This window comes from Macadamia integrifolia, chromosome 8 (genome assembly GCF_013358625.1).
Source record: "Macadamia integrifolia cultivar HAES 741 chromosome 8, SCU_Mint_v3, whole genome shotgun sequence".
Lineage (NCBI taxonomy): Eukaryota > Viridiplantae > Streptophyta > Magnoliopsida > Proteales > Proteaceae > Macadamia > Macadamia integrifolia.
In genome coordinates, this window is record NC_056564.1 from 14,509,372 (window position 1) to 14,532,028 (window position 22,657).

Here is a 22,657-nt window from a genome sequence, read left to right on the forward strand (position 1 = left end):
AGTTACAGTATCACATTTACGTATTAATTTGGGGCTAAAAAATTCTAAAAAATAAAGAAACTGACATTCTCTCTCTCTCTCTCTCTCTCTCTCTCTCTCTCTCTCTAGCTCTCAGAGTTAAATACATGCTTAAGTTATCTTTATTAAATAAATAAAAATGTCTTTACCTATATAGGTGAAAATGAAATCTAAACCTTGTGAAATTGACTTCCCATCCACAGTAATGGAATATTGGGTCTGCAAATGGGCCTATGCTACCTTAATACTTTTTTTAATTCCACCGGTCACCGTTGCCTTTAGATCGCCTGTCTAATTTTGGAGCCCAGGTAGATGGGCTTAACAATCAATGATCCTTATACTTTAATTTTTTTCTAATGCCCCAAAATATCATGCGTAATATTATATTAACTGACTAAAGCGTAGTTCAAAAGTATCCGTAGTGAAACTCAAATGAAAATAACAAGAATGTTTTTTTTTTTTTTGACCCCTTTGTTATAGTAAACATATAAACATATGTGACTAAGTCATTTAACTATTATTATGGCCCATTCCTATCAGAACTTGGATTTAGTCCCCTAACTCCTAAGAGTAGGAGTGTAAAGGCTATTCACAGAGAGAGAGACTAATACTTCTGATAAGGAAATTTAATATCCTGTTTTTAGCCCTAGAATTGCATAAAACTTACTCATATTCATAATAAAGTTTAAGTTTATTCTGAGGGAGCAAAAAATCATAGTTGAATCTCTGACAATGAGGGCATAGTCTTTGATATGTATGATAGTTTGACTCATTTCTGATCCATGGATTCAGGATCAATGTGATATTTCATCCATGAGTTTTTCACATCCAACTGAATAAATTTGCATTTACCAAAGAAAAAAAAAATTAAGGAGTTGGTTCCTATATTATCTAAGAGATTAACAAAACTAAAATCATTAGCTAGGGTGGCCAAAATCAGACATTTGAACACGTGATGTGTATTCTTAATTTTTATCAGGGTGGGGAATCATAGCCAAGTCAAAATCTCTTTACATTGAGAAACTTGATCTTTTCTTTTTAGCTAAAATCAAAAGTAAGGAATGGGGATGAGCTTCTAGCTCAACGGTTGGCAGCTCAACAGTTGGGTTCTAACGTTAAGGCCAAGAAAGGTAGTTAGTTTGACTCTTACCTCCCCCCACCCCCCTTCTTGAAATATAGTAGTGGTATGTTACTAGTTAGTAGTATGGCCTAGTAGCCTCTTTGTTGGCCCCTAGTGGGTCACCTATATGGAATGTGGATCTTGCACCCACAAAAAAAAAAAGTTTATAAAGAATACCATATGAAGAAAAAAAAAATACAAATATTGGGCATCACCATCAAGAGAGAATTATAAATAAAATTAAACCATGAATCTATATATTTTGTATTCCAAATAAAAGATCTCAAGTTTAGTGTATACATTATTTAGATGGGACTTGTCTCCTTATCAACCCTTATCATCTACACCCCATGTTCAAGTCAAGTAGCCTACACCTGAAAATATACATAATATGTACATTATTAATGCATATATTGACACTTTCCAAATAGATTGGTTGTTGGGGTCCATTAAATTATGTCGCGTCACATCTCATGCCCTCCACACCTGACCCTTGTGTTCCAACTTAATGCCAACTAACTATCATTAATATTCTTTTCTTGGTGGTGGTGCACTTGGAGTCAGACCCGTGAGCTGAATGAAGTTGGGGTAGCATGGTCTGATTAAAAGACTACCTAACCGTCCCAATGGGCATTAGAAAATGGCGTGAGACCCATTCCTATTGTGACATAACATAAGTTAATATGGGTGAGCCTCTTAGAAGCTACAAGACATACATGATGGTGATAAAGCAGATTGAATCTACACTCCACATCGACTCCAATTCACTTTCTCCACACTCCTCTTTTAGTACTGGCTTTGTTATGGGCCACACATATCCTTATCATCCTACTTCATACATATTAAATAAAAATGAGGAGTTAGGTATGCCGCCAATTTTCTTAGGATCAGCAATTTAATGAATGCAAAGAACGTAAGGAGACTTTTCCAAAGAGAGGAGGAGAGAGAGATACAAATTTGAGAATTTGGGTATACCGACGGCATACTCAGACTTTTTCTAAATAAAAATCTCTCCCTCTCTCTCAATACCCATAATAATCCTCATGTATTAATAATTAATGTTTTTATATATTCAAGTTCAATTAATGTCGAGTGACTATGTTTTTTTTTTTTTTTTTTTTTTCATTTACCCAAGGTGTTCGAATCTTTGACTTGACTAATCCTTAGGGTCACTATGATAATGCTTACACAGGATTAGGTCTCGTGCGATGGCCCCAAGAGATTAAGTACAGTGACAAATATTTGATCATTAGAATTCCACGCACATATTGAAAGTAATAATTTTACATTGAAAGTATAAAAGGGGATAATCAGATGCAAAGACTTATAAGTTATAAAACCCTCATCTTAATGATTAACTTTTGAAGATGAGTTGTATTAAATCTTTAACAATTGACATTTGCTAGTTGGTGAAGAAAGAGAAGTAGTGGAGAAGAGAAAAGAAGAAGGGGAAGGAAGAGGCGGAAGAAGTGTCAATCGTCTTCAGTCAATCCTTGAAGGATGAATGAATGAACCTTCGCTTCACGGCTCCGGTAGGGGTGTAAGCGTGTGAGGTGGGAAACGTGTGGATGGGACTAGGCCCAGCAGAGCCCATGTGCGGAACAGCTGGGGTTCATCATCTGAAACCCCATCGTTAAGCTTGGGGCTCCTGTATTTCCTTGTAGAAAACGTCCAAACCATATTTGGAAAGGAAATGGTCTCTTAGAGACCCAGTGGGCCATGGTGGGACCCAAATTAAATAGAAAAAAAAGAAGGAAAGAACATGACAAAGGCTCGATCTACTCATCCAATCTGGTCTGTTCTACTCCTATTCTTGTAGGCTGCAAGGTAAGTGCAAAAGTTTTCAATTTCCGGAGTTTGAAGTAGTAAACGATATGCGTTACATAATGGAGCTTAACCTTTTAATGTTGGCGTGTGGATTAAGTGATTACCAAAAATAGAAAGAAAAAAATGGATGCGGTTATGGAGTTTATATTTTTTGTTACGAGTGATGAGATGCGATAAATAATTGACAGTTGAGAATATTTAGACATGCGTTTCAAGGGGTTTTCAGTCACTTGATGCTCACTGTACCTGTGCGACTACAAATGATTTTCACACACGATTATGAGAGTTTTCTAAGTTCTTAAATTGTTTGAAGTCTAATGGTTGGGGCAATGGGGGCTTAGGAAGAGGTCATAAGGATTCAGCTTTATTACTAAGAGTATGTCTTCGAGTTGACACTTTGTATAGGAATTTATTATTTGTTAAATTGTTATATTTTAATGGGGGGTTCATGAGACAAGGTCACAATTAAGGCTCCCCATGTAGTTCGACTTATTGGATCCATTCTTCATTAATATTGCCTTTCACAGTCACGGGGAAGAAAACTGCCCGTTTCATTTGACTAAATACTATATGACTACAAGTGGTTATAGGTTAATACCTTAACCCTTGAATGAACCTTGGAACCTGTTCTTTCTACTTTCCTTCAAAATATGGACTACATTTGTGTGAACGGATCAGGTTCAGGAAAGAAAATGTTCTCGTACATTTCTGATATGTGGATATAAAATATATTAAATGAAGAGAGAGAAAATTTATTCTATATCCATGAACCAGGATCATTCTCGTACATGAACCTGATCCGCTCTCTTCATTTAGTTCAGATATGGCTTGACACTATTAGCAAAAAAGGAATATGACTTGAGACTATTATTGCTTAATTTAACTATTTCTATATGGGCGGCCTCACTCAAGGTTGAGGAGGGGTGCAAGTTTAGTCTTATTGGCCCAATCTTGCCTTGAGTCTGAATAGGGCTTGGTTAAGATATCTGGGCCCTAAGGGTTAGTCAACGTTGGAACTTTCTGGTCTTGCATTAGGGCCAGACTAGTATGGACCAGACCGAATCAAGGTTGAGGCCTTGGCCTGAGCCCGGCCCTGTCTTCTTGTTTCTTCTTCTTCTTCTCTAGCCTAGCCCTGAGGGCGGGTCAAGGTTGAATTTTACAGGCCTTGGGCCTAACTAAGGGGAATTAGGGTTGGGTTTGGGCTTTGACAAGTCAAATCCATCCCAAGTTTATTGCAACCCGTGTGTCGTTCTGGATCAGCCTATATCGGGCTGAAAAAGTGGAAACATTACATATTTTGGGTTCAGTTTCTGGATATTCTATATTGATCCAAGCGATACTAAAAGTTTGGATGAGAGTTCTGTGAAAGGCAACGTAACCCTTACACCAGCATGTGGGCCAATGGGAGAATTAGTACAAGTATCGACAAAGGTTGGATTTTCATCTTTCATGAGGGGTGAGGCTGTCATTTGCCCCCCCCCATGACTGTATCTAGGTGTAGGGGCCACACTACGATTTACATTTCTTTTTCTCAAAAAAAAAAAGTGGGATTTTGTTGGGGATGCAATATTGAACTAACTCCAACAACTTTTTTTTTTTTGTGAAAGTATAAATTTATATTAAATCAAAATAATATTAAAAAATCATAATTTAGATTTTTTAATTAAAATAATATATAGTGAAATTTTGAAGCAAATACAAGCAAAATTGCAATAAAATGTGTCCATGCTAAATAGGGATATGGAACCTGCAGTTGCACGAACTCTAAACAAAACTGAGGAGAATAAAGATATGGCTTTCTACCTTGTTTTGATGGTTTTATAAAGTCAAAATAATATTTAGTTCCCCACATCTTTTCTCTTTACCTCCCATTTGGATATATATATATATATATATATATGGGGTCTTGAATTTTATTAATTGGCTCCTTTCATTGGCCCATAACAATTTTGTATTTGAAACCAATAGCCCAGTCCTCCCATTGTGAATTTGTCTAGGCCCAGCCTCTCCAACAGTCAGAAGCCCAACCTAAGCCCAACAAAGAGCCCATCCTAGGGTTTGGAAACTTCCTACACAACCTTTCCGGTACGAAATAATGACGCCCATTATTGGATATTCTTCTTTGTGTCGGAATGTAAGTTCTCCTATATACCTATGGATGCGAACTCATTGATGGATTCCTTAGTCCGAAAGGTCTTGTCTATAACGTATATAATAGTCTAATCAAATTCCATTATATTTAAAGAAAATATCTAATCATCACCCACATGCTTGGCGCATATTTTTTTTATCAAATTCACACTTACTAAAAAATTATATTTATAGTTTTTTTTTTCAAAATAAAAAATTAAGGGATTGTCTTAATAAGAATAAATAATTTATTGATTTTTATAAGAAATAAAAGTAATAAAAAAATATATTTTGTGAGGTGCCGTGATCATGCAGCTAATTAACCTGTCGCATGGAACGGTGGACAAGTCACATTGCCATCAATGGTGAAGACTAAGTCTAAAACATGCAAGAGGAATTGAGTCTCGCTCGCCATACCATCAATGGTCTAACATATTAATATATTGGCAAAAGTAAACTTAAGCTACTAATTAGAATGTTAATTAATTGGAGTGTGCTGGAGCAGAAGGGGGAAGAGGATTAAACTTTATAAAGATTGATAATAGGAAATCATTTCTGTTTTATCTCCTATTCTTATTAGACAGCGTTCTTTTTAAAAGAACTAATTATCTAGAGGGTTTGGTCACGTATCTCAACACCTGTCAACACTTGGAGATGCGTGTCCAAACCCTCCTAGCCTTTAGATGGGTTGATGGTATTGAAGAGGATCTTTTTCCACGCGGCATACGCCTAGCCGTTTTCTCCACCAATACTATTAGAATTAGATCCATTAAATACTTTAATTGACAAAGATCATTAAGCTTAAGTAATTTAGTACAATGTGCAGTTAGAAGCAAATCTGCTAAATACTTAAATCGACAAAGATCATTACTCTAGTATTTTAGTACAATGCGCAGAGCGCACTCCTTAACCCAAAATACAAGCTTTTGACCAGAATCCAGATCCTCTCCAAGGTAGCAATGCCCCAATACATATATGACAGCTGGGAAGATACGAACACACACTCCGAAGTCCCACCCAGCCATCTCATGTACGTTGGGCATGTTGGGGAGTTGAAGTGGATCTTGATGCCCTTGATAAGGGGTGCAAGTCTGACCTTGTCCACCCAAGCCTGCCTCAAAACCCAAACATGGCCTGGGTTGAGATATCTCAACCCTAAGAGTGCCCTAACAGGGTTGAGGCCTCAGGTTGAGCCTGCCTGGTCCTTTTCTTTTTCTTCTTTTAATTGCCATCTTAGGTTTTTTACTTATTTCAACAGGTTAATCTTGCTTATTAAAATATATTATATTTATTTTTTATTATGTATTTAGCTCACTATATATTTAATATATTAGAAAGCATTTCTTCCATTGGTAGTAGAAAAAAAATTATTGGTAATGCACATGATATTTGCTATCATATCTAGATAATTTTTTTTTTTTGTTCTTAAAAACTATCAAGATGATGTTGTTAAGAGCTCAGGCTGCATAGAATGAAACTAACACTTACAATCTCCATCTTTAATAAGAATTAATTTAATATCAGATCAAAGCCTTTTATTTGTTTATAAGGTAAGTGTTTTCTATTGTGGCCTTTACATCAAAACATAGGGGCACAGATATCATTTCGCACCTCTATGTCTATCGCTTAGGGTCCATTCTCGTTTGTCCCTTGTTTGTATTTCTTCCTTGTAGTTAAGATTCTTATTGGGCCGTAAAGACTCTTAAGTTCCTTATAAGTTGGTATACTTTCTGAACAAGGGCCAATAATAAGGGTCAACCGGGCCCAGACGAAACTAAAGGCCAATGTTGGTTTGGGCCTATGCCCCATAGATTTGGGCTGGGGATTTAAGAAGCTCAGGGTCAAGATTGGACATTTCAGGCCTTCAGTTAGGGTCGACCGTCGAGTCCGGCTGAAGCCTAGCTATGGGGAATCAGGGTTGGGTTGGGTTGGGGATTTAAAAAACCCGACCCAACCCGACTCTGTTTGCAACCTGTATCCCACTATGCTAAGTCATGGGTCATGACTCAGCCGACATGACACCACCCGACCCGCCTGAATACATAGCGAGTTGGAGACGCGATAATACCGCCATCACGTGCCACTGCCGCCTCAAAGATGCCATCCAAATGAAGGGAGTCTGGAACTCCAGAACTCCGGATTCCCTCGCATGCCCACCGTCCATGGAGGTGGTCCCCCATGGACGGTGAGATAGAGGTCTAAGGGAGTCTGGCAATAAGAGCAGAAGCATTGATTCCATAATGTACAAGAGTTACAGTATCACATTTACGTATTAATTTGGGGCTAAAAAATTCTAAAAAATAAAGAAACTGACATTCTCTCTCTCTCTCTCTCTCTCTCTCTCTCAGGACTCATCCGAATCCCTTTTCATAATACCTTCTTTCCCTGCAACAGGAGATGAAGAAGAAGAAGAACAGGAAGGGCACCTGATGAGACCATTCTCGTTGCAAGCCGAGCAACTCCTAAACCCACCACCCTTCTCCATGTAACACTTACGGCTACCATTGCACTCCTCGCACAACACGAACCGATACCCACCGCATTCCTCGCAAACACCTACCTCCGCCGCAGGAAATCCTTCTACGAACCTTTTTAGCTCTCCCGTTTCGTTAAGTTGTCGGATCTCCTCTGCTCCGCCGATGTACCTACCCCCTATGAAAACCCTAGGTAGCGTAATCAGCTCCTTACTACCTAAGATCGCCTGTAACTCTTCCAAGAACCCTGCGTCCATAGACAGATCCCTCTCGTCCGTCGACACTCTGAAACCTCTCAAGATGGATCTGACGGTTCTGCAGTCCTCGAAGGTCTTGCGGACCACGCGGAGGCTGGTGTAATATACCACGATGCGCTTCTCGGCACCTGGGAAAGTGATTAACTGTTGCGGCGTTCCTGGATCTGATGGAGGCGATGGGGAAGGCGAATCGGTGGTGGTCTTCAAAGGAGGAAGTGAAGGATGAGATTGGGGTAGAACAAGAGGACAGGACCAGGTGCGGAGCACTGCGTTGGCGACGCAAACGCGGTGGAAGATGTTGGGTTTTTTAGGGGAAATCTGCTCTAGCTCTCCTTTGAATAGGTTTTGAATGTCTTTGAATGAAGAGCATGAGAAATTCGATGAGGTGTTCTTTCGACTTGGTGATTTTCTCCATGGTGACCACATTAGGGGTGGAGCTAGCGGGAGAGGAGAGAAGAGAAGTAGAAGAAGAAGACTGCCAATGAAAGATGGAAATCAAAAGCGAAATTGAGAGGGAGAGATGAAAATGGAGCTCTGCTTTTCTTGTTCTTCCTTTAGGGACCTGAGGTGGTGAAATTAGCTCAATTAAAGTGGATGTTTTGGTGGGACGAGCACGGGAGATGCAACCTGCAAAAGCGAGAAGTTGCAGGTTTCGCGGGGAGGTGGGTTCTGCTTTTTTCTCTTTTTGTGGGGCATAGAAGGTTGGAGAAAGGGATAGAGAGAGAGAGAGAGACTGGAAACGAAAACTGTTTTAGCGGGAAGTGATGAGACACAGACAGAATTGGGGGCTGTGGGGAGGGTTGTTAAGAGATGGTTAAAAAAGGGGTTTTGCCTTATTGAGGGTTTTTAAGGGAGGATGATAAAGAAAACCCTTATCTCACCAGTCACCCCTTGGTTTAGCAAGTGAGATTGGGAAGGATTACCAGAGATTGTTGACCAGGTCAAACATTATTTTCCCCAAGAATTTTTTTTTTTTTTCATAGCCTACTATTTTGATGGGCTCATTAAAAGAGTTATCAAAAACTATCCCATCCTACCCAAAGAAAAAAAAAGGAAAAAAGGTAATGGATATGTCTTTGGTAGCTAGCTATACCCATCATGGAAACAATTCGTTCCACACATTACCACTTTCAAGCGAAAACATCAAATGTGAGTGTGGTGGTGCAGTTAATATCGGATGGTTGAAAAGACTTCAGGGCGTGTGTTCAGATACTCTCAATCATCCGATGCTCACCACACTGCCACACTCCATGCAGAGAATAAACTCCACCTCCAAATGATTCATTAGGTGCAAAATTAAGTTTCCTTCATGTCTATTATGTTGAAAGTGGTCATGTGATTGGAATCTTGTGTTATCATTAAGTCCAACTTTCTATTTCATATTGTTGAAATCACCGCTCCATTCATGCCAATCTGACGGTACCAATGACCATGGTGATTCTTCTTCTCACTATGGGTGAAGAAAAACTGGATCCACATATGAAAACTCATTGATCTGTGAGGATTTATGACATGGGCCATCTCTTAAATATTTAAGGCTCCAATCCCATGGTACTTGTGAGAAGATGTGCAATTCATACGGAGGATTTAGTTTTCGAGTGTTGGATTGATATTGGTCTTGATCGGTCAATTTTATTTCTATTTTCAGTAAAATAGAAAATTACAATTTTACCCTTGCTTCAAAACCAATACCCGAGATTCAGATTGATCAGACACCAATACGATGTGGCCAATACGACACCGATGCTTAGAAGCATGATCCAAACTGTAGAGGTGGGGGTGTTTGATTCTTTGTTCCAGTGCTCCTAATTAGTCCTCTTCTCCGTCGCACCGAAGAGGACATACCATCTTGATTGAATATATTTTATGTTGAATCTACTGGTGCCCTTAAATGTGACCTTGTGTAGAAGTAGTATTGGATCTCAAGAACAATTGTATTACCCAAATACGGGTCAATATTGGCCCTTTGAGTTCTTGCGCCGTAAGAAAAAAAAAAAAATCAGCTGTAAATCCTGGGCGAGCGTTGTGATGCGTCCTAGGTCCTCCTAGACGGGGGGATGAACACACTGGCCGCCAGCATAGCTTGAAAGGATTTGAATCTAGAGCAACCGTATTCCAAAGCTTTCACACATATAGCCCAATACCACCATTGCTGAACAAATAAGCGCATACATACATAAACCACCTACACATATACCACGAAGGCGGATAAATAAATGCTTCCAACCCATGAAAGGGTTCCAAGAACTTGCATCACTCTACCTGCTACCTAAAATGAATGACAACTTTCCCAAGCATTGTCGTCTCTGCATTATGAGCAAATAATAAACGGCAAAGCTTTGATTGTCACCTAATCACGCAAACAAATATGCGCTTTCAATTATGTATGAATTCTCTAGAGAGTTATAAACCTTCAATACTTTTTGTAATCATCAACTGAATCAGGTTGGAAAGGCAACAGTGAGAATACTTGCGTTCTAGGGCTTAGATCCCAGACCACGTCAACCAACTCAACTCATTCATTCAGCTAACAAACTGCCTACCGGAAGTAAATTGAGACCTGAGGAATGTCGATGTCATTGTCTTCATCATCCTCACATGCCACTACAACATCCAAATGATTCCTGTATGGAGGCACTTCCACACGAGCCACTTCCCTAGCAAGATCCACCAACTTCTTGTCCATTCGGTCCTTATGCCTTGGGAACATACTGTTGTATAGCAAACTACTTCCACATGAGATGCTATAGGCATTCAACCCCTTGTCCTTCAGCCACTGCAGCAGATCCCTGAGGGTGGGATTGTCCCTTAAGATCCAGCGGTCCCACACAGTCCAGCTCATATCCCGGTGCTTGATTACCTTGGGTGGGACAGGTTCTGCCATGGAGAAAAGTGGGAGTGCCAGATTAGCAAATGTGTTGCGGTAGTCTTCCAGCTTGTGTCCCCCATCCAAAACCTTGTACAGATCCAGGCAGACGAGACCGGTTGCCATTGCCGTGGCGGTTGCGATGGCTGGGATGATCCTTCCCGCAATGAATTTGGCCTTGAGCTTGTCAACTTCAGGAATACTGTAGTTCCTTGCCCTCATGTTCGCAAGTGCAGCTATCAAATCCATGTGATAATTGGTGTCGTCATCCTGCAAAATGCAGAAAAGCATTATGTATGAGAGATCGAAGGACCATTCCAGGGCCATTCACACATTGTCATTGAAAAAGAGAGAGAGAAACCTTCTCAAATTGTATTGGGTTCATCCTGAACTCTGAAGGAAGTTTGTTCCGGCATTGTTCCAGCCTCATGATCAGATCATTGATGATAGCTGCATCATCTATGGATGCAGTAGACAGGCTTGTGGCTTTCTCATCAGTGACAATTTTGACTCCTTCTTTGGGCTGGAAATCTGGAACCATAACCTTATTAACAGCGTCAGCCAACTTCCTAGGATTCTTAGCCCAGTCAGGAATTGGTATGCCAAATGTCACCGCACGCAATATAGATCCTGCCATCATGAAGTGGAGGTAACCAGGACCATCAACAGAGAACTGCAATGGGCGAGGGAAACGCTTGGGAGCTGACCAGAATGGGGCACCATTACTGGTTGCTGCGTCCTCAGGGAAAGTAAAAGTTAACTGCTTCACACGGTTAGCGAAGTAGTCCTCAAACCTGATTACATAGAAAAGGCTTGTTCAGTGACTGAGGAATATGTTTCTATGAAGAATCTAAGTAAACAAGAAGAAAGAATGAAGTAATCATCATGATATGTACTTTAAACGAGCCCAAGTAATGCAATCTTGGAATGTTTCACATCTCTCCCTGTCAAGACACTCAATAACACGTTCCAGATTGTCCCTGGCCTGAGCATCACCCGCATTCTTCATAGACACTGTGTATTCGCTTGGATTGGATAAATATGCATTTACTTCTGCCGGTGTCTTCTCAAGCAAGCCCTCAAACTCAGAACGTGCCCATGTCAGGCAGTGATCAATGTTGTGGGGAAATGAATGCACCGTACACATAGGCGCTTGCTTCTCAGGTGGGTCCCTTGAGGCCCCATAGTTTTCAGTGAGATGAGGAATTACCATCTGTGTGTTGCATTTAGCACCTAGTGTTCCAGACTCCAGAAGTGACTTCTGGAAATACAAGCACCTCTGATCAATGTAAAGCCTAGCATTAACATTATCCAGGGCATTGATGACAACATTTAGATTCTCCCAGAACGCATCATTGAACACATTTTCTGTCTCAGGGCTTGCCCGGTTCTGCAGAGCCTCAACATGAAGGTGGGGGTTTAATGAAGCAGCAGCAGATGCAGCAACAGTAGATTTGGCCTGTCCAATGTTCCAATCCCGGAACAGGAACTGCCTGGTGAGGTTACTCTTCTCTATTACATCATCATCTGTAATGGTTAGCTTCCCCTTCTCACTGCAACAAACTCCCATCAGAGCTAGATTCTTCAAGAACTCACACCCTAGTGCACCAGATCCAACAATGAACACTTTTGCTTCCTCTAGTTTCTTCTGGAGCTTGCACCCGAACACTGAAATTTGTGCATCATAACGGCTGTTTAATGGTTTCACGTCATTGGGGTCCAATGGTTCAGTAGGAAGAGATTCGACCGAGTCAAAATAGAAGAACTGTAAGAAAATCAATAATACACAGCATTAGATACAAAACCGAATTTGTAAAAGACAAATTTGGAAGCTCTAAGCAAGATTCTCAGTCAAGATGCCTAGTTAAGGGCTTACTTAGTGACGACACAACTAGCAAGATCTCGGGCTATAGTTAACCAAGTATCTCACCTGAAAAAGTGGATGGAACTTTCCAGAACATGCTTTGACGACTTCTTGCCCAACAATACCACCAAACATGGCAGCCATGGGATTTAGAACTGCCCTTGCACCAAATGCAAATTGCCGCAAAAGTTTCTGGTCAATCTCATCCAGTTTCCCATCTTCTAAACCCTCATTGATGCTAACCGCCAAAGATATCAGCTTCCGAGCATCCTCCTCTGACCCAGAAACAGGAAAACGTCCAACCTCACATATAAACTTATCTAGTGCTTGAAATGCCAAGTGTAGCAGAGGAGGACGATCAAACTTGGAGAAGTCACTCAGAAGGAAATCACCTGGATCTGTGAGTGCTTCTCTCAATGTCTTAAAGTGCAACACCTTTGGTTGCTTTGCCTGTGTGACAATACCACCTTTCTCATATGCACCATAATTTGTGGTGTCCTCCTCAAGAGAAAATGAGTAAGGCCTTGCATTCTTAACCTTTCTTGGCTTCCCGTCATTCAATTCAGTCATGCCCTTGACTTCAGAGAAGACAACGAGATCCCCATCCTGAAATTCAAGCCTTTCATCATCAACACAAGACACAAGAGCGGGGTTGTCATTGCTGATGGATGCAATTATACCCGTATGTGGTTCCTCACCATCGACATCAACAACAGTAAACTCAGGTCCAAAGTCACAGAAAACACTACCAAAAAGGCCCCGGACTTCTGCTTTGATGAAAGAAATTGGAGGCTGATGATTGTGGCAGTAATCATCAAATTCGACAGCTTTATCCAAGCTGATATCAGTAAAAACCACTGCCTGTAGAGCAAGAAAATCAGATGGCAATACCATAGCAAAATATAGTCCAAGAAAAAAAAAGCGGATGGGAGTAGTGTCAAAAACACGCGCAGATGCAAAATAACAGTTTTACATGGAATGCAGTCAAATATTGCAGTATACAAATGAGACTGCAAGATAAGCGATGGATAGATCAATAACATATGAACAAACTAAATTTCCCCACCCTGAGAAGGGAAATAGCATGTCTCATTTCAAGGGTTTCCCAGCTTTGGCAAAGACAAGTAGCAACTTCGGAGAACAGAATTAAAGAGAACAACTTCGGAGAGCAGAATTAAAGAGAACAAGGGGCCATCAGGGTAAAGAATATACAAAATGAATAATCGGAACTAAGAATCCGCATGCATAACTAATATTCAACCATTCAAAAGCCTAAGTATAGTATAAAATTCATTCTCTAGCTCCAGAATTATATTCAATGATCAAATAACGTACTGACACAACAGAAACAATTAGATCAAAGCCCCTTTAATTAAAATGTTTGAATTGGACCCTTTGTAGTGGAGGATAAGATACACTGAAGCTCTATTACCAGACTTTATCTATGTAACAACTATTCCATTGCAACCTTCAAATTTAGAGCAAAAGGCCTAGAATATCAACAGAGAAGCCTGAAAATATCCCATCAGTGTTAGTTCAAGTCTAACATGTCTGACCAAAAGAGGAAAGCACTGATGTATAATGTATACAATGGAAAAGTTAAATTGCTTAGAACAACTACTTTTGATTGTTGCTTCCCAGAAAAAACAACAGTTTTGACTGACAACGAAGCAATGCTAGAACCCAGGAGACAACTTTTAATACAGATTTAGATGTACAAAATCATGCAGTATGCAATATGAGACTATCACAGGCCAGGCCATTGTCTTTGTTGAAGACGGTTCTGCTTTCAGTTATGCAAGTAAAGAACATTACAAAACCAAGTGGACCAAATAGAATATCAGGATAATTCCAGGCAAGGGCTCAAAAAGGGGGTAGGAGAGATCAGACAAAAGACTAAAGAATGTCCTGTCTTGTCAGTTAAATAATTTAGCAGCAAAAATATGAAAACCAGCTCCACCAGAAGTGGTTGTTCTGAGAAGGTGGGAACCTGCGACCTTGGAAGGAAAATGGCTTATCATTCAGATGGGAACTTGCAGTAATTGAAGGTCCCTTTGGCAGTGCAAGTTTATTTAGTACACATTAAAGGTCAAGAAAAGAATGCTCTAAATCATCATTTAAGTCAAAGAACCATAATATTTGAAGGTCGGCAGACAAAGACTACGATAACAAGGCACAAATAGGAGACACCTAGATTCACAAAGATACTAAAGAAAAATAGCACCCACTCCTTTCAAATGATCTGCATCACAGATACACAAGAATGCCTCACTATCAAAACAAAATCAAACGCAACATCACAAAAGGCCTCAGACTACCTTATAATTTGAAAGTATGAATCTGCTCCCAACACCCAAGTACACAAACAAAAGAGGAAAAATATTCCAACTTACCACCTCATAAAAGACCTAAGCTATTGATTCCATTTTGTGTAGGGAGATAATGACAACATGGAAATGGAGATAGAAACTCCCACAGTAAAGATACATCTCGTTCAGTCAACATGCCAATTAAATTTTAAGCTTTGTAACTTTGGAGCTAAATATCTTCTTTCTTAATTACGCCAGATTTACAAGAACATCCAATCATTCCAAAGTTTCTAACAGTAATGGTTGTTACATTCAATATGAGAGGTTTATAGACGCCGAATACATAAGTTTCCAAAACCGAATAAAAAAAAGTCTACAAAAGTTATTTTCGAATCTGTGACATGCTTCCAGAAAAACCTATTTTCAAATATAAAAGGAACATCCTCTAAATAAGCTGATTTTCAATGTAAAAAATTATAGTAGTGAAGTATCAGTTGGAGGCAAGAAATATATGATTAATAATGTTTTGCAAGATAAGAGTTGCAGAATGTTCCCAGAACCATCTGACACAGCCAATTTTCCAAAGATAAAATGAGTTGTTGCATCGTTAACTGCCAATACCGATACTGATACAGATCGTTTCATATTGGCCCAAATTGGGCCGTATCAGAAAATTCAAAAACTTGTCACTTTTTTTATCAATACTCCCAATCCATATGTGTATCACATCAGTATCGGGTACCGTTGATACCGATGTGTATCAACCATGGTTCTAAATCTGTCGAAACCGAAATTTTCTGAAATTAGGGTCGAAATTTCTGAAACACGGTCATCTCGGGGTGGGTCGAAACCAATATGATACCAATAGCTTGACATGGTTGTGTATCTCACAGCACGAAAGGTTACATACAGAGTTCCTATTTAAAAAGTCAAATGGAAAACTGTCCACCTAGCATTCCAGTAGATCTAATTCCATCTATTAGGGACATGATGCCCATTTTTATTTCTCCCAGAAGTTAAAAAAGCTTGCTTTTCTGCATGGCATAACACTATCCTCCGCGCTTGTGTCAAAAGTTTACATTAGGTAGTTGGATGGGAAAAAATGCAAAGATACCAAATGTTTAGAGATTTGCGAATGGGTTCTAGGAAAAAATATGTTCCTCCAAAAAGAAATGCCAGCACTCAAGCACCATCTTCTAATAAGGAGAAAGAAGGCCTCACACAGATGAAGAAAACTACAAAGCATGTTAGCGCAGTAGTCTGATTGCTGGGCATGCAAGGCACTCATGGGGTTGCTTGTTAGGTAAGGGATTTTCTACACCGAGTTGATTCGCCAATCCATGTGTTTGGTCTAGTTGCTACGAAAAACCCTTTAGTAGATCCTTCTGGGTGCCGAGGACGCATAGAAGACCTTACAGTTTCAGTTTGTAACATCAACCAATTAAGAAAGAGACAGGAACCCAAGTTTATAGACAAGATCAATGGCTGAAAGCCTTCAGCTTACAGTAATTTCTAACATATACCAAGTTTTCATTTATTCGATAACAGTCAGCTTACATATGGTTCCAACTTCACCTATTGCAAGCCAAATTTCCAAACATATTCGTTGAAATAGAACTCTGTTGTGCACAATTACTATGGTCTAAAAGCAATGATGCTTTATATGCTCCTGAGCTTCTTCACCATAGTTCAAAAGCTCGGCAAAATCTCACCAAGATTTTGATGATTTCAACATGGGTGAGATGAAATGCTACACAAATCATGGATTCAACACTGTTTCGGTCGAAATTTCGGTCATTTCAATAAATGCCCTAGGGCAGGTTACCTCCAATACGTAGATGAGGCCATTTACAGGTAGTTGTGGAGGACTTCGAGTGTTTCTTCCGGCACACCATGACGCAGTCTGCATTTGTCATACAGTATGAGGAAAATTAGGCATCGACACCATCAATCAATGAGTGGGCTCGATCCTCCACATCATAATTCATGGTACTAGCCAATAGGATGGCCTGAAGGTGTCTGCTTTGTACTCATGTATCACCACACAATAGTGTATTATTGGGACTTGGGAATTGGCACTTGGGACTTGGGACTTGGGACTTGGGACTTGGGACTATGTTACATGTACTTTGTACTGTTTCAAAATCAACCAATATTATGTCTCTTCATTAATGGTGCATAATTTACTTGTTTTACTTGCCTTTTCTGTATTTTAGTACTAAAACAATGTGTAGAATAAGTAATATTACACAAAGTATACAATAGGGTTCAGTGTATACTGCTAACAAAGTATGCAAATCCAAACCAACACTTTGTGTGAATTTTCTTGAATATAAACATATATTTATATAGGCTAAAACAAGGTTTTCCTGAAGTATCGGAGCTTAATATGGATGTTTGCCCCCAAAATGGCCAACTGAAACTCACTGGCAAAAAATGCACTGTAATGGTGAAACCTCAGTCATTTCATCAGGCCAAAACAAGGCCAAAACCAAGTTTTCAAACTATGTTCTTCACTGAGTGAATGGTGAAATGGAAAGGTGAAACATTCTTAATCATATTTATATAGCTAATCTGTACAGAATATCAAATCATCATAAGAAATACCTCTCTTAACTGCTTTATCAGCCATCATTACGAATATTTATGAAACCATCAATAATTAAATGAAGCCCATAATACAGCAAAAGCTCAACTAAAATAACATCTGAAATGGTTAAAAAGCACTGAAGTACCTAAATTTGACACGTTTAACTGAAGAAAAATTGAAACCATTAAATAAAACAGAAGACATGATGAGCAAAGTAAAAGCACCTGGAAGTCAGAAAGTTTCTCTTTGGTCAATTCAGTGCTTAAGATAGAAATGAGCACAGCATTATTCAATTCTTGCAGCTTCTGGACAGAAGCAAGCGCTCGGTTCTTGCCAACATCATCCACAGTGAAAATAAAGTTGCTGGACAAATCCCACAACTCCACTGTCCCTTCATCATGCAAAGTCACAGACTTGACACCAGCAAGAACAAGATTCTTAGCTGCAAGAAGTATGGTAAACGCAAGGACCATATCAGGCAACTGAGAAAGAAAAAGGGAAAATTTACTTGCCCCATAAAAAAAGTGAGAAGATAGTAGGGATGATGGCGATCAACAAGCCTCAAAATTTTGGGTTCAGAAAAAGAGAGGGGGGGGGGGGGAAGTTATTCACCGAATATGGACTTATCGACAACTAATTCTACCCTAATGAAACGCCTTAGAATAATTGGACCAACAGGTGCCTAGGCCACAGCTGCCTCTGAGTCACCGCCAAACAATCTCAACGGAGAAGCACATTTAGATAAAACATATCTTTAAACTAGTCCAAGTCCACTCTTGTCACAAAATTAAGGATCAGAAAATGCAACGATGACATGATGAGATCGGCCACTACCATATGATTAAGTAACTAAAGCCGATGAAACCATCACCGATATATCCATCAAGAAAGCCAAAGTTTAGCACATGGAAAAGAAAATAATCAATCATCAACGCACCAATTTCACAACCAAGGCCCTGCATCCCTGAGATGAGGATGTTGGAGCCGAAGAGCCGTCTCATCGTGTCCCGGCCATACACAGCGAGCTGCCGGCTGTGCAGATCCTCATCGATATCCGGTGGATTCCCATCACCCAATGCCATGTTCAGCGGCCCAACGATGTTGCTGCCGCTGTGGTTGTTGTTGCTGCTACTACTGAAACTGCAGTTGTTTCCGGCACTGCTGCTGCCGCCGCTGTTCTTCCTGTTGTTCTCCGCTGCTGATATGACTTCGAAGGGAGCGGACGAAGAGATCAAGGAATCAATCCGAGGTTTCTTGAGCAAAACTTCCCTGTTGTGACTGTGGTCTTCCAGTATCTCTCCTCCAACAGCTCTCTTTCTAGGAAGCATATAGTGCAATAAACTGCTCAAAAACCAGCCGCATCCCATTGAAAAGATCAATAACAGACAAAAATATTCAAGGAACTGAGATCGAAAGAGTTCCCAAAGAGAAAAGCAAGAAAACCCGATGTCAAAACCAAAAACCCTAATACCATTCTTAGAACTAATCTATACGGCAGCATTTCTATGCTTTCAACAAAAAAGGAAAACAGATAGCCGAAGCAAAGAAGATTTATCGATAGAAACGACAAGCAAAAAAACGTACCGAATGAACCTTTGTTGCAGAAAGGAATTAGATTCTGAGAAGGAGGAGAAAAAAGACGAGGGAATCAAACTCTGCTCTAGGAATCAAACTCTGCTCTTTTTCTCTGATTGATTAAAAAAAATCTAGACTGGATTTCTTCACCTGCAACCTGCTCATAGAAGTATCAGTGAATACCTGTAATGGTTATAGGGTTTTACTTCTTTTTCTTTAGACAAGTTCTTATTTCTTTCTAGGGTTTTGGGCTCAAACACGAGAGTTGAGACTAGAGGGGCTACGGTGGGTTCAGGTCGGCTCATCTCTCATTTCTCTCCCTTCTTGTAAAGGAGAGAGGAGAGTGCGTTGCGTGGGGCGAAATGAAAGGAGCTTACAAGCTCAGGTTCAGAGATATTCTAGATTTCAGACCTTTTCCAATTTAGGTTAGGCGAGTGGGCCACACTCTGGTTTTCTCGCTGTCGGAGGTCGGAACCGTCGAATTGAACCGGACATTGTCTGAAATATGTGTACAGTAGGGTGTCCATCAGTTGGTAGAGCCGGTTTCAATCAGGCGGTCAGGCCTAATCGATCCTCCTACTTTAGGATCCCGCTGTGATTGGTTTGTTTAAGTAATCGATCCTCATATAGTCATGTGCAAGTATGGTCTTACTCAGTTATAGAAAGTCTTTTTTTAAACGGTTGATTGGATACCGCCCTTTAATAGGAATACTATTAATCAAGCTAAATGGGCCTTAGACACGCTATTGCCCCAATTATCTCTAAATACATAAAATAAACTTTAAATATGTCCAACTGAATAAAAAAGCCAAACAAAATTTAAACGTGTAGAACTGAGTCGAGCTCTTAGACAAATATTCCCAATCAGACGATTGTTGAGATGAGCACTGTTAGTTAAAACACGTTTTAAAAGCGTTCTAAAATGCCATTGTGTTTTTTTGCCTTTTAAAATGCGTTTTCCATATGTTATTATACAATACGGAAAAAAAAAGGAAACGGCAAAAGAATCCGTTTTAAACGGCCGTTTTAAATACGTATCAATTTTTTAAGGGTAAAATAAAAAATTTTTAAATAATTTTAATTAATTTAAAAAAAAAATATTAGTAAAAGTGAAGAATGAAGACAATATAGTACTTGGTTTTGGGTTTTTAACTTCCATACTATCTATGGGAAAAAAATATCATCTTCGTATAGCCCATTGAGTAAGGAGAAGCTAAAGCTAGTAACATCTCATTTTCTTGTAGCCCATTGAGCTATTTTATCTTAGGAATCCCAGGGCTTTTGGAACATTAGATGCATGTATACAAGTAATAATTTCTCAAATTGCATGAGTATACTACCATTTTTTTGGTTTCGTTTTTTTGAAAACTACACGTTTAATACTCATACCGTTCTTTTTCGTCCGTTTACCGTTCCCTTTTTTTTTTGTTGATCATACAATTCATCATTTTTATCTGTTTAAAACTCATACCGTACGTTTCTTATTTTTTGCCGTTTCCGCTTTAACCAACAATGGAGATGAGCCCTTGCATTGGGACGATCATCTATTATTTGGTTTGGACCCAAATCCAATAAACAAACCAAAATGATCTTGAGTTCCCCCGATCATGCCTAGTCAGGCCTACCGATGAGAGCCTGGAATTGACACTTCTAAATTGTACCGCTTATCACAATCTAGATGCATCTTCTACGATCTCTTTATTCCTATTTGGTGGGTTCATATTCATAGATGACAACTCTTGATTTGATATGGGGGAGGGGGGTGGGGAATTTGTTCCATTGCCTTTGATGTTTTCTTTTATGTTGGTCCCAAATAAGATTCATTCCACCATTTTTATTAATATGGTTAAAAGTCTGGCCAATAGGAATAAATAGATAAATAAAGGATCAACGGTATTTTGTTAATTCTAGAGGTGTCAATTCCAGGCTCGACCTGGTTATCTCGACCAACCACAACCACTTATCTATGGGAAATTCCTAATCTACCCGGAAGTCCAAATCACTTAACACTCAAATTATAAGTCCAAAATTGCAAAACTTTCTATCTCCTACCCAAGTCAAAAGCCGAGAGTAGTATTTTTGGAGCTTCTAGTTCACTTCATATTTGAATTTTAGGGAAGGCCTGTTTAGAGCTAAACTCAGCTGAGGTCCATTTATGGCAGTTTGATTATAGTCCAAGATCGACCAGCCCATTAGAAACTGTACCATGCCCCCAAAACGTAAGCTTGTTTAGCTAAATGTGCGTTCACGGTGTAGGGCTTGAAAGTGGTGTCAAGCCCGGCTAGGCCCAACCGAGCCCAACCGGTTGACACCATTGGTTGATTCATTCAAAGCTACTTCAAGAATGAACCTTAGATTTGAGACCCTAGGGGTGTTGGTGCATTGGTGATTTGTAGTGGGTAAAGTGCCTTAGGAATCGAAACAGTCTCTCTATATTCTCAGGTTAAGGTTGCGTAGTTCTTGCCTCCCGGACCCTGCATTTGGGGGAACCTCGTACAAAGCGCCTCAAGAAGCGTCCTACCTGGGTTTGAATACCTTGACACCACCCTCGTTTCTTCCTTGGGGCTCCATCCTCTTCAAAGTGGAAATAGCTTGTGGGGGCCTGTAGCGGCTATTCCCATTCCAAAGAACGGGGACACCCTTCTTAAGGAAGAAAAAAAAAAGAAAAAGAGAAGATTTGATATGAGCCATGGAAAATGGGTGATTTCAGTCATACAATATATAAGGAACTATCTAAGAAAATATTGACATTTCATCGGGGTTTACATTATGCAGGCATGTGATTTCAACAGACTTGATTCGAGACAGAGTAACCAATCGGGTTCACAAAATCAGTTGGTCGGACTTGGGCTTCCTATAATAAAGCTAAATGGGCCTTAGACTTATAATAGAATTATTTAAATCTAAACATGTTTTAAACTGTCTATGCTTAAATTGGACTGTTGAGTGAGCTTGCACGGGAATACCAATCAAATGGGCTTTTTACGATCCTTAAAGTCCTTAGACTGTCCTATCAAACTAGGATCATCAAAGTGCTTCTTTCTATTAAAATTGGGGGAAATGTTTTCCTGGGCAAGGGCTTGTTTAGGCACCGTTTGATAGCGTTCCGTTTATATTGTTTACGTGTTTTCTTGTTCCCAAAAAATGAAGAAACTACTTAAAAAGTGTTTGATAAAATTATTTCGTTTCACTAATTTTTAAAAACATAAATAAAAATTTATGCCTATTTACAGTTTTAGAAACGACTTTGATGAAAAAAAGGTTGTTGTGCCCGATAAATCTCTCAACTTTTTAAACCTAAAAGGAAGCAACCGAGCCCTCTCTCCCTTTTGGGCATCGGATGATACTATTGGGTTTTTTAGTGGCATTATGTCTGCAAAAAACGTTTCGAGAAACAAGTTTATCAAACACCAAAATATATTTTTTGTTTCAAGAAATGTGAAAATCCGTTTCTGTTGTTTCTAGACACAGAAACAACATAAACGTTATCAAACGGTGCTTTAGTTGTTTTACTATTCAGTCTTCAAAGTTTGGGCCTATAGAATAAGAATTTTATTTATTTATTTTTGGTACGAGAATAAGAATTTCAAGCAGCCATTAAAGGGTTGGATTAAGTCGGGCTTATAA

The 22,657-nt window shown here is 39.5% G+C and overlaps 2 protein-coding genes across 3 annotated transcripts; both read right to left on the bottom strand.

Moving 5' to 3' along the window:
* Window positions 1-7,310: 7,310 nt before the first annotated feature.
* Window positions 7,311-8,721, bottom strand: LOC122086060 (uncharacterized protein At5g39865-like). Its single transcript, XM_042654754.1, has one exon. The coding sequence runs from the start codon at window positions 8,250-8,252 to the stop codon at window positions 7,440-7,442; it is 813 nt and encodes a 270-aa protein (XP_042510688.1). The 5' UTR covers window positions 8,253-8,721; the 3' UTR covers window positions 7,311-7,439.
* A 1,391-nt stretch (window positions 8,722-10,112) lies between these two features.
* On the bottom strand, window positions 10,113-19,410 carry LOC122086315 (ubiquitin-activating enzyme E1 1-like). Of its 2 annotated transcripts, XM_042655079.1 has the most exons (7): window positions 19,040-19,410; window positions 18,393-18,772; window positions 17,680-17,897; window positions 12,623-13,417; window positions 11,589-12,457; window positions 11,054-11,486; window positions 10,113-10,962 (listed from the first exon to the last, which is right to left on the bottom strand). In XM_042655079.1, the coding sequence occupies exons 2-7, from the start codon at window positions 18,535-18,537 to the stop codon at window positions 10,366-10,368; spliced, it is 3,057 nt and encodes a 1,018-aa protein (XP_042511013.1). In that variant the 5' UTR covers window positions 18,538-18,772; window positions 19,040-19,410; the 3' UTR covers window positions 10,113-10,365. The 2 variants fall into 2 exon arrangements, with proteins under 2 accessions (XP_042511013.1, XP_042511012.1); XM_042655078.1 differs by lacking the exon at window positions 19,040-19,410 and having other exon boundaries at window positions 18,393-18,837.
* Window positions 19,411-22,657: the final 3,247 nt, after the last annotated feature.